Source organism: Mytilus galloprovincialis, chromosome 1, assembly GCF_965363235.1.
Source record: "Mytilus galloprovincialis chromosome 1, xbMytGall1.hap1.1, whole genome shotgun sequence".
Lineage (NCBI taxonomy): Eukaryota > Metazoa > Mollusca > Bivalvia > Mytilida > Mytilidae > Mytilus > Mytilus galloprovincialis.
This window is the reverse complement of record NC_134838.1, coordinates 96,786,270-96,801,194: the sequence shown is the minus strand read 5'-3', so window position 1 is coordinate 96,801,194 and position 14,925 is coordinate 96,786,270. Positions and strand designations below refer to the sequence as shown.

General features: G+C 32.6%; 2 protein-coding genes across 2 annotated transcripts; one reads left to right on the top strand and one right to left on the bottom strand.

The window, feature by feature from the left end:
• Positions 1 to 803: 803 nt before the first annotated feature.
• On the top strand, positions 804 to 10,742 carry LOC143046106 (transforming growth factor-beta-induced protein ig-h3-like). The gene is made up of 6 exons (XM_076219106.1): positions 804 to 1,036; positions 2,007 to 2,221; positions 2,826 to 3,027; positions 3,479 to 3,577; positions 4,209 to 4,316; positions 10,585 to 10,742. The coding sequence occupies exons 1-6, from the start codon at positions 877 to 879 to the stop codon at positions 10,683 to 10,685; spliced, it is 885 nt and encodes a 294-aa protein (XP_076075221.1). The 5' UTR covers positions 804 to 876; the 3' UTR covers positions 10,686 to 10,742.
• Positions 10,743 to 12,460: 1,718 nt separating this feature from the next.
• LOC143050470 (carnosine synthase 1-like) lies at positions 12,461 to 13,743 on the bottom strand. The gene has a single exon (XM_076223826.1). It carries the CDS (start codon positions 13,573 to 13,575, stop codon positions 12,556 to 12,558), a length of 1,020 nt encoding a protein of 339 aa, XP_076079941.1. The 5' UTR covers positions 13,576 to 13,743; the 3' UTR covers positions 12,461 to 12,555.
• Positions 13,744 to 14,925: the final 1,182 nt, after the last annotated feature.

Sequence of the window (14,925 nt, the reverse complement as noted above, 5' to 3'; positions counted from 1 at the left end):
CAGGATTAGATTTGCAATACTGATATAACATTTATCAATAACAATGAAAATTACAATATTAAATAATATCAAATTGTGGTAGTAAACTATACCGATTATTTGCCCAAATCCACGAATTTGGAGACATATTTGAAATTTATTGGTCAGACTTTTATTCATAAAAAGAAAAAAAGATTTATTGTTATTTCAAAAATATGAGGTTTTTAGATTTATTAAAAGACGTCTATTAATACCGGACAGCGTCCACGCACCCCAAAACGACATTCATACTCATTGACCGAATAAAAAGTAAATTTGAACTTGTAGGTCTGTTAATAGAATCATTTCAAATTCTAAATGTCACTTTTTTATGCAAATTCTCGTGCGGCAACTGATTTTATAGGAATTCAACTCCACGTACAACAGTAAATGATAAATGTATCTCTTCGTTACAGTATTCACCACAGCATAGCATTCTCCGATTTTCAATTTTTTGATCAGTGGAATAAAAAATTGCGATTTAGAAATGTACATATCTTTTCAAGTGGTGACAATTACTTTACTCAAGCACAACCGGAAAATCCTCTCACGGTTTTCATTGCAGAACCAACTGTTCTGCGTGTGTAGATTACCACCCGTGCAATATGTATGTCCTGTAATAGGGGTTCTAAGACAAAAGTCGATTAAGTCTCTCAATGAGACTAAACCAGAGATCTTCTAAAATTAGAATTGGGAATTTTTGAAAATGTTTGTAATCAAGCACACTAGTACTTATTAGGTGTATGTTATCATATTTATCCATGTGATTTATCTTAGATTCTAGGTTGAATGTGTATGACTTGTGATATACACAGTCCTAGTCATGACCGTGTTTTCATTTTAATCTAATATTTTAAAATGAAGATTTTGTTGATCATTTTCGTTGTAGTCATATCGACTAATTGTAATCCATGTCAATTTTATGATTTGTTGACTTGTGCAGACTTTCTAGGATCATGGAAATTCGTTGAATTATGCGAGAAAGCTCATGTTACACATGAATTTACAAAAGGAAATGGTAAGTATAATGTATGTTGTCTTTTATAAAAGGGGTGCGAACGATACCAGAGGGACATTCAAACTTATAAATCGAAAATAAACCGACAACGCCGAGGCTAAAAAAGAAAAAGATAAACAATAGACTAGCACACAAAGCACAACATAGATATCAATTTCAAGTAGCTTTCCAAGGTACTTTGTTTTTCGTATTAAAATTCCGACCTTGATTGAATGATTAGAACAATAACGAATGAATCAACATTGACGATTGATTGCGATATATGTGTGTCTGGAATAAAACAGGTTTCAAATTCTCTTCAAATTTTTCCCTCAGACTTTAAGTCAAATACATAATCTTTGTTTTAAGAGGATGACCTCATTAGCCAAGCTAATCTTATGCATCCTGTGTTTGCAAAATCCTTTTAGCTTGTATTTTTCGGGGTTAATATTGATTTACTTATTTTTCTAAATCACAGTCAAAATGCTTCATTTAGTTTTCTTTTCTTAATGAAATTCTTTGCAAAATTAGCTATGGACATGACACAAGAAATATGCTTGACGTAGCTTAATGAAAATTACTTAGACTGAGTACAGAGCATATCGTATTATCATCTTTCTGTACGACAGATAGATGCACAAGTTAGCGTATATCCAAATCTGCTTGACACGATTGCAAAATCCACTATATTCCAATGGCAATCTACAGTATACGATAGCCACAGCAATTATCTTAAAAGCAACCGGGAACACATGTCTGATAGCCTGGTACAGTATGTGAAGTGGCCGATATAAGATAATTTGATTGTAAGAAGACATTTTTTATTTTGAGCTAACTTTAAGGAATGTTGTATCAAATAACACACAACCTTTCCTGGTTTTATTTATTTAAGACTTACAAGGTATGACATCACGCATGCCACCATTAGAGAAAGGACTTTTCTTTAATTTCTGAGAGAATTTTACTCATTGATTATTGTACTTTTTTGTAGATAGCAAAACTCTGTTTCTGCCTTCAAGAGGTGCATTGGACAGTATTCCACCAGCAATCATTGAGATGATGTCTAAAAATAAAACATTTTTAAAAGAAGTAATTATGTACCATTTAGTGCCACAAAAACTTCAATGTATCAATATGAAAGATAACAGTTTATTGCCAACTTTCCAAGGAGAACAATTACGAGTCAACAGATACACATCAGAACAGGTAAGACAACGAACTTTCAAATAAGAACAACAGTAACTATTTACTAGTAATCTACATACATAAAACATACGAGTTCCCATAGGCCGCTTCCTAGCTTTAAGTGGACTGATCGATTGGCGGTTCTAAACGCAAACTTAACATCGATATTAAATGGCTAGAGCGTGGTGATACTATCTATTTAAATTCCATTGTTCTCGCCGTAACACATGTTGCAAAAATCCCCGATTGACCAAACAAACACTCGTAAACATTATGATTTAAAGCACTAGATTTTAAGGACTGACAGTCAAACAGGAGCGATAGTCATAATGAACAATACAAATGAATAAAGAACATGTGCCTTGAGGAAACTTCAAAAGTACAATCTACAAATAGTTGAGAAATGTTTTAGAATTAAACTTCCCAATAAAGTACAATCTACTAAAAATTGAGAAACCTGAAAATCAGAACTTAATTTAAGTTAAACTGATTTGATTACAATTATACATTTAATTAATTGAAAAATAAACTTCTTAAACAAAAATACATCATAAAAAATATTCCCTCAAACAAATCACCATTTTTCTCATTTGTTTATAAGTGTTATCTTATATACCTACTCCAGGATAACAAGACTTTAATAACAGTAGAAGGTGGGGAGTATATGAACGTTGAGGACAGGACAAAGAATGGAAGAATATGTGTTATACACCAGGTATTATATCAGATTCCAACTAGAACAGCATACAAATATATCTCAGAAGACCGCAATGTCAGCACATTTCTCTTACTTGCATCTAAAGCACAAGATTTGGACACTTTTAAAGGTATATATACTTTTTCAATCAGCTATCAGAACATTCAGTATGCATGCTTGTTGTATATATTAATATGTCCATAGATATTTAAATTGGTTTTTTTTTATTATTATAAATGATGTTGTGCCTTTTATTACATATTTAATTCCAAGCAATCATATTTTTTGATTTCAAACTTCGTTCACTGTTACTCACAGTACTGTGACCTATGGTAGCTTTCATCTACGTCCTTGTGTCTCTGGTGGATAGTTGTGTCATTGGCAATCAATCCCCATCTCATTAATCATGTTACTTCTATACTAAACATAGTTCAGAGCATATTTTTTTCCGGAACATATTAAATCACAAAATCAATTCAACTTGGACCAAGAAATCCTATAACCTAAATTAGTACACCTTATTTATTGACACTTCATTACATATAGTCTTGTATTACATAAATGGATTTTCTTTCTTAAAGGACCGAACATGACAGTTTTAGTGCCAGACAATGCAGCATTTTCCAAATTAGCTCCTGGTGTGTTGCAAAATATTACAAGTAATCCAGAATTGCTTAAAGGTATGGTTTGTAAAATGTTACAGGTATTCTTCAACTGCAAAATAAATTTGTTTAAAGCCATGATTAAGGTGACGGTTGTTGTCAACTCTGTTATTATCGCCCTTTGTAAAGAGTTTGGACGTATCAATGTCTAGTTTGATTTCGTTGTTATCTCTTTTTTTTTCTCGATGAGTTACATGCAATTAAAATGACATAACTAGCCTAATATGGTACTGAGAGGCGGAAAGGGAAGACAATGTATACAAGACATATGTACTTAATAACGAGAAAAATATACTTAATAAACGCAGGAGCTTTTCCATGTATTTATGTGTGTGTGTGTGCGTGTGTTTTTGTGTGTTATTTATTGATGAATAAGGATACCTCGTTAGAATTAATATAAGAATAAAAAAAAGTTTTGAAATTGTATTGATTTTTCGATTTTGCCATTTAATTACGGACTTTCCAATTTGAATTTTCCTTTGCGTTCTGTTTTTTTTGTTATTTTACTTTTTGTACCACATCATCTACAACGTTCCAAAGAGAAGAATGATCATGGATAAGAGTCCTTCAAGTTATTTATAATAGCTTTTCTTATTATTTATTTCTAATTTTTAAAACATTCCTATACCAAACACATTTTATACTATAGGAGTTCTGTCAAACCATATGACTGATGAAGTGTTTTTCACTAAAGGTCTTACTCATACACGGAAATTTACATCTAAATCTGGCATGTCCTTTCCAGTAGACGTTAAAGGTAAGACCGATTTTCATACTGTTTTCATATTGTATTTTTTTTAGTAAATGAATATTTTGTATGTTAGAGGATGTTAAGGTGGTACCCAACACCTTGACTAAAATTTATTTGGCTCGTTTAATTTTCATAAAGTTTCATAAAAATTTCAAAAAATTTGAACCAACCAATTTATCAGAAAAATTACACTGGTTATATAGAAGTTTGACAAACACTAATTTTTATCATTGAGAAGCCTAATATTCCCTTAATATCACAACGTAATCAAAACGTTTAGCTGATTTTACAGAGTTATCTCCCTCTAGTGTTAGGTACCACCTTAAATAATAAAACAGAGATATGGGTCGAGTCTGTTTGTGTATTTTTTCAAAGTATATGTTTGCATTCAAACAAAAGTTGTATTTGGCATGAACACGTCAAGTGCCATATGTAGAACAGGATCTGTTCACCCCAATTTGGTTTGTTGTTCGCGTTGCTCATCTTTAGTTAATGTACGATGCAATGTTTTGGAGATTGTTGTTGTCTTTTTGTCGTTTTTTTTTCACGGTGTTGTCGGTTTTTCTTCGACTTTTGATTGCCGTCCCTTTGGTATGATCTGCCTCTTTTTTTTCTTCTTCTCAAGGTAACAGATATAACCAACTTTAAAATACCCTAATAATGTTTGTTAATTGTGTCATAATTCTTGTTAAAAGATACCTGTAATACTACATGGTATTTTAATTTTTACCCTTTATTGTTATATCGTGAATAGAACTAAAACTCTTGAAAAATTCTTACATCTGTCAACGAAAAGACATGCATATATAGTACTGCAACCAGAGTTTGATTTTTTAAACTTTAATGGTCCGGAAGAACACATACCTAAATTATATATCGATGGAAAGAGGGAAACGTGTACAATAAGAAAAGTTGGATCGTAAAAATCCAGAGTGGTCACAATTTTTTGAAATTGAGGTCAAAGGTCAGACCTAAAAATATCAATATTTCAACCACAAGAACAAAAAGGAGAAATATTCTGATATTTTTCAATAGAATGCTACAAAAACGATTCAATCATAAGCATATGCTATAAACGATGTTAAAACGACAAATTTGACTACTTATATGAAGAGCTGCCATTACAAAATGGCGTTGATTTGCAACCTTCTGATTTTTTTCCATTTAAGACATAGCAAAAGAAGAAGTGGCCTTGACCTTTTCACATCCATAAACTTTCATATTGTGTATAGTATTTCACTATAGTATATTACAGAATTATTTTCTAAAGTATAAAACACCAGTTTATCAAATTATTTCAATATTTTTTCTATCTTTGAAAAAAACAAAATTCAAGCGCTGAAACAGTGTTTTTAATTTTGCATCTTAAAGGTTGTGTATTTTGTGAAAATTAGTATCTAGTTATAGATAAATACAAATTGTGTATTTGCAAAATCTGGACAGAGCAGTTATTACACAAAATATACTATAGTCACCCGAGGCGAATGCGAGGTTTAAAAAAAAATTGAGTGTAAAACAAAGTCAGTTTGGTGCATGAACATTTTTTTAGTGGGATAATCCTGGTAAAAAAGTTCACTCATTAATTTTTTAAGGGAAGGATGAAAAATTATACAATGCAATGCCAATTTTCTAATGTTGTAATTCAAAATTAGTCATGATCCTTATATAAATTTTAAAAAGCGACACACAATAGCTCAAGTATTTATAAAATAGGGACATGAATCAATCTCTTAGTCATCATATGCGAATTCAGTACGCGTATTAGCATTACAAGACACTTCCCTTTTTTTTTTTTATAAGAACAAGTTTAGCGCAGGACAGAGTTTGTTCAAAGCAAACACAGTTTTTTAATACAAATGCTATCTGAACGTAAATACCGTCATGATTTGGTCAAACTTTTCAGATATAGTCTTACCTTTGCATAGGAAACACAAAAGAAATGTGAGAACAAAGTTTCGATCAATGTTCGTGACCCATATCCCCATATGCATATGCATGATGTATCTGCACTGCCAATACCAAATGTAATGGGGCGTATGTTGCTACAGAAACGATTGATTTTGTAATAGCCATACATTTACGAATTTTTGTTATCTTTAGGGACAATATACGGTTCAGAAGCGCCTTTGTGTTATTTTTCATCGATTAACTATCAAATGAACTTTTGAGCCTAGGCTCCGTGTTGAAGACCGGACCGTGACCTATAATGGTTTACTTTTATAAATTGTGACATGGATGGAGTGTTGTATCATTGGCACTCATACCATATCTTTCTATATCTATTAACAAGCTATGCGGGCATCATTTCCATAGAAATACCAAAACGAGGACATAGCTCATAAGAGCACTGGTGGCAGGATGAAGTAATTGTTCTTCTTTTAATGTATCCTTGATATTTTCAGACACACCTTGGTGTAATTCTGAAAATCTTAATATAGTCTTCAATTTTCCTGCAGCAGATATGGCATCCCCTAAATTGAGTTCAGAGCTAAACTCTATAATTCATATCCCTTGGCCCCACTGTGTCTGAATTGTAAGGTGTCACAATATCTAGTTAGTTCTGGAGTTTGGCAGTTTGGTAAGCATCAGAGACAATTTTGGGTAAAATTGATCGGTATATATAGAGGATGTGCTACATGAGAAAGGCTTTTTCTTATGGAAGAACAAATTACATCACTAACAATCGTTATTAATGAAGTTAAAATTCTAATTTTTCAGTGACTGTTTTACTTAATTGCACAGGTGTTGACTTCAATAAGTACTTGATTATGCATTGATAAATGATTACTCACATTAATAAGCACAACTTAAAAGACTGTCAACACGTTTAGAGGACTCAGTTTTGCGTAGTTTTCTGGTTTTTTTTTAAAGGTTTTTCTTTTACACAAAAACCCTGTTTTCATATCCAAAGTACAAGGAAGAAACTGAGCGCGAGATCGTATAAAAGTGTCAGGTTGTGATGATGCATGTCGATCAGTTTGATCACACATATAGATTTCTGTTGTTTCTAATTTAAAGTTCCCCAAGGGTGACTGGGGAAACGAAATACGCCGGTCACTTGGTCTTCCCCCGACCGGCAGTAAAACGAAGTTGGGCGTCCGTTTGGTTGTGCGGGATGTATCAAGTTCGCAGTCACGTCCGGTCAGAATGGGGACGTTAAATCCGATGCCTCGTGCAAAGGGAGTGTCATGTTCTTTGCACGTTAAACACCTTTGCATCAACTCTTTGAGGGGTCCGTAGGTGGCATGTTGCAATGGAAAATTTCTGTCCCAATCCAATATCCAATCATTTTCCAGTGGCAGTCTAAATTTTCCCGATCATCATCCCGAATGGCCTCTATTATGACAAAACCTACCTATTGTTTTATTGTTAGCTTGTTCTCGTCCCGAACATGCATGACATATTTGCCACTGGACTTTAAGCAACCAACAATCAATCAATCAATCTAATTTAAAGACGCACCAATTTTGCCTTCTGGTGCAAGTCTCATAACATCACTGATGATTCGCCCAAGGAAAGCAGAATATCAAGAGAAGTTGGTTTTATCATCACCTTGTCACACACCAAATCTCTGCGAAACTTCAATAGTACTTTTTCCCCGACCACTTGCATGCATATTAATTGCTCTGAGGTTAAACATTGACATACAATGTATTTTCACACAATGTCAACTATAGTCATTATCCGGAAAAACCTCTTATCCGAAGGATTTGGTTAACTTTTATATAAAGTCAAAATTTTATTCACAAAAATATAACTTATTTACAGAAAATACACGAAAGAACTACTATATATATTCAAATCACTCAAAAATAAATTAACTTCTCCTACAAAATCTACATAATCACATCGAAACTATCAAATTGATTGTGAATGAAAAAATAAATGTTGGAGCTGATTGACGGATAGGAAATTTCCGTAATTAAAAAAGGTACAAATGATGTTTTTATTTTTGAGTTTTTGACAAAATTGTTTGGAATTTGCCCAACAAAATTTGCATGCAGTATCGCAATAATATGTTTTGTCCTCTCAAATGTCAAATACTGTTTTTGAATCATATGTTTTCTCGTTTTCAAAGAAAAACGCGTTAAATTTCTATCTAAAAAACAGCCAACTTTAAGTTTAAAAGTTTTACTTGGAGATAGCATTATATTTATGTCTTCATCATTCCGATGATCCTTGATGATATGTGCATAGAAAATATTTACGAAAATAGCGGGAAATTTAACCAAAAAATATATATTTTTGGATTTTAAGGTAACTACCCAAAACCGTAAATTGAGGGGTATCCCCCATTAAAGGGATAAAATACAAAAATGTGACCATAGAAACTTTTTACGACCCGACGGAAATTAAAATATAGATATTATTCTATCATTTAAAACAATTTGCAGCCGTGTGTTATTCCGGACCATTAAACTCGTTAACTAAGCGTCTTTTTCGATGTCAGTTGCAGTACTTATATGATATACTCACCGACTTGCTTTAAATGGTGTTTCTTCTGATTTTATTACCTGTGCTGATAATGTTGAGTATGATCACGTATATGTTGTCATGTGTTTTGTGTTGCTCATTCTAGGTTCTTGCAATATTGTTTTTTATGAATTTATTTCAGTTTTTAAGAAAAGTTTGACAGTATCGTTGGTTTGTCCAGACAACCTGTTGTTGGGTTGCTGCCCCTGAATTGGTAATTTTAAGGAAATTTTGCTGATTTTGGTTATTATCTTGAATATTATTATAGATAGAGATAAACTGTAAACAGGAATAATGTTCAGCAAAGTAAGATTTACAAATAAGTCAACATGACGGAAATGGTCAGTTGACCCCTTTAGGAGTTATTGCCCTTTATAGTCAATTTTTAACCATTTTTCGTAAATCTTAGTAATCTTTTACAAAAATCTTCTCCTCTGAAACTACTGGGCCAAATACTTCCAAACTTTAACTGAATGTTCCTTAGGGTATCTAGTTTGTAAATTGTATCCGAAGTTATGATCTATCAACAAACATGGTCGCCATTGCTAAAAATAGAACATAGGGGTCAAATGCAGTTTTTGGCTTATAACTCAAAAACCAAAGCATTTAGAGCAAATCTGACGTGAGTAATATTGTTTATCAGGTCAAGATCTACCTGCCCTGAAATTTTCAGATGAATCAGATGCCCCTGAATTGATAATTTTAAGGAAATTTTGCTGTTTTTGTTTATTATCTTGAATATAATTATAGATAGAAATAAACTGTAAACAGCAATAATGTTAAGCAAAGTAAGATCTTCAATTAAGTCAATTTGACCAAAATTGTCAATTGACCCCTTAAGGAGTTATTGCCCTTTAAAGACTTTTTTCACAATTTGTTCATCATGTTGACTTACTTTAAAAAATCTTCTCCTTTGAAACTGCTGTATCAATTTCATCCAAACTTAGGCTAAATGAGTTTCAGAGTATCTAGTATAAATTTTATATTTTATTTCCTTGTATGTCAAGAAACATAGCTCCTATGGCTAAAATAGAACATAGGAGAAAATGATTATTTTTTTTGGCTTTTGAAGAAAATAGGACGATCCAAAAAACATTTAAATAAATTGAAAAGCCAAAATAATCATTGATGAGAGATTTAACCAAAAGAATTAAGGTGAGCGATTCAGGCTCTTGAGAGCCTCTTGTTTTTGTAAATCTAACACTTTTTATTAGTACACTTAAGAACATGTTGTAAAATAATTGTTTAACAAATGTATTTTTTTATGTTTTTTTCCTTTGTTATACCCACTATTGTTTTGTAATTGCAGAGGCGGATTCAGAGGGGGGGGGCCCAGGGGGCCCGGGCCCCCCCTTTTTGGGAAAAAATTTGGTTGCTTATATAGGGAATCACTGAAGCGTGACTGGAGCGGGCCCCCTCTTAGGTCAGTCAGTGGGCCCCCACTTATGAAAATTTCTGGATCCGCCACTGAATTGTTTGTATATATGTAAATATTGTATTCCTCTTGTTACACGTATGTATTGTGTCTGAGTTATTAAAAAAGTTGAAAGAAAAGGAGTTGAAATGTATCTTCTTACTTTTAATATCGCTAGAAGTCTTTTCTACTTTTAATGATTTGTTTGGTTGTCTCTTTTTGACCTGGACTACACATTTAATTAATTTAATAACTATTAGCTATTTTTTTTAAAAGAATATATTGCTCGTTAGCATTACACCAATTCATAAAACTATGCTTAATACTTCTCACCAAAACCATGATGCTTTTTATAAAACTGTTGATTGTGAATGATTTTTTTTTCAGAGAGAGAGGTGTATGTTGGTTCAGCTAAGATAATCAACGCAGATATATCAACTTTGAATGGTGTTGTTCAAATCATAGACACAGTTTTGGTAGATACATAGAGTGATTGTATTACTAAAATGATGGATTTCTGAATTAAAGAAACTTTTGTTCTTGTATATTGTTAGTTTTACTTAAAAGTAAAATAACAAAAATACCGAACGCCAAGGATTTTTTTGTTTGCCTTGACTAGTTTCGTCTTAATGGGCTTCTTATTTTTGAGCATCGGTGAAAAGTAGCAAAAATAACCGAGCCCCAAAGAAAATTCAAAACTAAAATGGTTTATCAAATGTCAAAATCAAAATCTCATGCACATCAAACTAATGGAAATCAACTGTCATATCCTTGACTTATTACAGGCATTTCCTGATGTAGAAAATGATGTATAAAATCTGGTTTTATGGCTTGCTAAACCTTTCACTTATATGGCAGTCATATATAATTTCATTATGTTGACACCAATGTGTGAACAAAACAAGCAAGAACCCTTTATAACTTGCTGTTCGTTGTGAGCCAATGCTCTGTGTTGAAGGCCGTACCTTGACCTATAATGGTTTACTTTTATAAATTGTTACTTGGATAGATATTTGTCTCATTTGCACTCATACCACATCTTCCTATATTTATAAAAGACATAATAGGTTAAAATATCAAACATTGGGGCACAGCAGTCAACATTGTGGTTTAATCTTAATCACTATAAGAACAAACAACAATTTCAAGAAAGAAAAACAAACTATGGCACACAGACACTCTATAGAAAAAGTACATAAGCGAAATTGAAAAATAAGAATACAACAACGATCACAGAACAATATCATAATGGTGGGATTCATAAATACATAACCAGTACGAAATTATATATTACGCAAAACAAATTTCATGATTTTAATGATCTGACTGCTCAGATTGATTTACATTTGGATAGATCCAAGCCATGTCCAACGAACCTTCGAATAACTAAGTCATTGTCCAACGAGTAATAACTTGTTCCTAATCCTTTTGTAAAATGTTACAATGATAGATCGAAGTGGAAGGTTCCGCTAAGTGGATTGCACCGAGATAAAGGGCTTGCACATCACCATTCCACCCGTTGACGAGTATTTATTCACCCTACTTAGAAAAAATGTATGATTGCTTCTAAATGAAAAATAATACATTTTTGTATTTGTCTCTCCCAACATGTATGTGTAGACAATTTATTTTGTCAAGGGAGATTTATACAAGGAAGCTTCCGGTAGACAAGACTAAGTACTGAAAAAAATTTATTCGAAGGCAGTCTCTGATGTACAATTGTCGAATATTCTTAACATTCCGTTAAAAATTCACGCGGCTTCAATACCTATATTGGACCAAGCACGTCAGCTTACCATACGATGCTGTGCAATAGAGTCCGTCGTCCCTTCTTGTCGTAAATTGTTAGAATTTTTTGGGATTTTCTTTTCAGGAACGAACGCCTTCTATTTTGTAGGCTCGGTAAAACACCATGCACCAGACATGATTATTTCAAGTACATTGTACTGGTTTTATTTTTTTCCAAATTAATTTTTTGTCTTAATCTAGAAATAATGCAGAATGCTTAGAAATCTGTGTCACTCTTTTTTGTTTTACTACCGTCGGGTCCGGTTACTCTCTTGCTGTTGCATATTTAATATATGCCATGTGCCAGAAAATACAACAGATTGACATTACATGCCCAATTATGACTTCATTTGATAGATGAAGTCACGTCCTTGACACTTAGGGCCTATTGGAAGAAAACATATCACACTGTTTAATCTTCGATATTTTATTTTTAAGATATACAACACGGAATATAAAATGTACCAATCTGGCATGTGCTAAAATTCAATTTACTAAAACATAACAAATTACAAAATACGTTTCTAAAGGCTTTTTATGATTGATTGTCCATATTCCAATGTGTAGTTTTTAGAAATACCTTGTAAAATATTTTATATTATATTCATCACTAGATAGATTTAGTTCCGTGCAAATGTCTAGCAAATTTTGTTTTGCAAATTGTACACCTCTTTTGTCTAAAGCCACTAAATGAGCGAAACATTTTGGAAAGGGTTTTTCACATTCAGCTATTTTGCATCTTTCAAAGTAAATGAGTTGATTTTGCTGTTGTAATTTGATAATTTTTCTCTGTACTACTGGATCCCTCAACTGACGTTTATGAGCAAAAGAATACAGAAAACACCCAACCGCATAATTTATATTCTCTCCTTGTAACTCTGGCTTGATTCCACATTTGATTAAAACATTAGTCACATGTAGGTCGATAGAGTTCGTGGTTTTGAAGACAGCACACCTTCTAAAACAACCAGGTCGGGTGTTGATTTCGATCATCTTGAAGCCAGCGTTGGTTAATTTCATTTCAACGTTGTACACACCATTATCCAATCCGATTTTTCTACAGCAATCAAAAGCCGCCTTAATTATTTCTCCCTTTAATCTTTCCGATAAACATGTTGGAAAACAAGTGGTCGTATCTGCAAATACACCTGGTAATTTTGGTCCCATGTCTGATACGAGAGCTATAAGCAAAGCACCGTGAAATAAAACAATCTCAATGTGGTGACTTATGCCTGGCAAGTATTCCATTAGAACCATTGCATTGCTGAATCTCTTGACATTCCAATCTTTTCCAAATGTACCTTGTAGTTTGGTATATTTACTTACACATTCGTCTACAGATGTAACTTCCGTTATACCCTCTGAATTGCTACCATATTCTGGTTTAAGTATCGCTGGAAATAAAAGACCTTTTGTTTTGACGATATCTGATACATTTTTAATTCGAAATGATAGCGGTGAATATTTACTTGTATCCAAACCGTCTTTCAGTGCATCATATGTTAATTGTTTGCTCTGCGATATACGAGCTACATCTGGATTGATACCAATCAGCCCTAGCTTCTGACTTAAAATGGCAGTTAAATGCATACTATCTTCAGCGAAAGAAATACATGCCGATAGTTGTTCCTTCCTGTGTCCAAGAAGTCGAATGATAGTATTGGCATGATTTTCATCATTGTGATCCTCTAGATAGTTGTATTGGATAAAAACTTCAACAAAACGACGACCATGGTTCTCGTTTTTCGTGTCAACCAGAATAACCTAAAACATATATCAAATTGTAAAAAAAACCAACGAAAACCTCTGAAAAATTGGTCAATACAAACATCCAAATTAAGCCACTCGATTCCTCAAGGCATTCTAAATTTCTGAGTTTGTTAGAGTTATTTGATACTAGTATTATTTTCAATCTATTAACTTATATTACCAATGATACATTCAACTGATGGTGATGCTCGATCTATTGAAATGTAATGCTTTGTGGGTATGTTTGTGTTTTCTTTGATTTATTTTAGGAGGGATGCCATGGTGTTGCCGGTTTTGTTTTCGACTTATGAGTTTTGAATGTCCCTTCTCACCTTTCATCTGTTTTTTTCATGTTGTTTTTTCAAAACAAATGTATTTTCCCATTAAACGTCATACCTTAATGTTTAAATCCTGCAGAATTTTCCACAAGAACTGCAAACCTTTCCCCGAGGTTCCAATAATAATAATTGTTTTGCCTGACAATTCTTCTGTATTACTTCTTTTTCTATCCGACATCGTTTTATACAAATTTCTGCCCAGTATTTTCCATTAAACTAATAACTAGTGCGTGACACTAATTTGAATAAATCAATATACCTGTTCAGGAATTTAAAAACGTTCTATATTTTCCATCTGTAGAATTATCTCATAACAAACTTTTGCTGCTAAATTCCATGGCAATATATCAAGTTACGGCTGCAAAATGATGAAACGTCCAAATGTACCCTTTAAATATGGTGTTATGGTAAAAAAAAACTATAAACAGATGTGTGTGCACTTTTTAAATACATGTTTAATGAAAATGAAAATAGAAATGTTATTATATTTACAAAATACTTAAATATAAAAGATTATGTTAATTTCATTTTCTGCGTCTAATTAGATATAAAAAGTCACGTTCAGAAGAACAATAATAACTGTGAATAGCCCTTGTTCGCTCTAGTGGTAAGACATATCAAACCCTTATAGCTAATGAAGCACAAAATGGATGTTCCACAAGGGTACACATTAATGTCCCACTCTTTAATGTTTACAGATTATCAAAGGGAAACTCTCAAAACATAGATTTTGAAAAGATTTTATCTGATATAGAGTCTTTAATTTGTGTTTTTTTTTTTATTGCCACTTTAGTATCTTCTTTCCTTTTGTTTATTCAAGAATTTGGAAATTATTTGTTGTCTGAAGTTAACA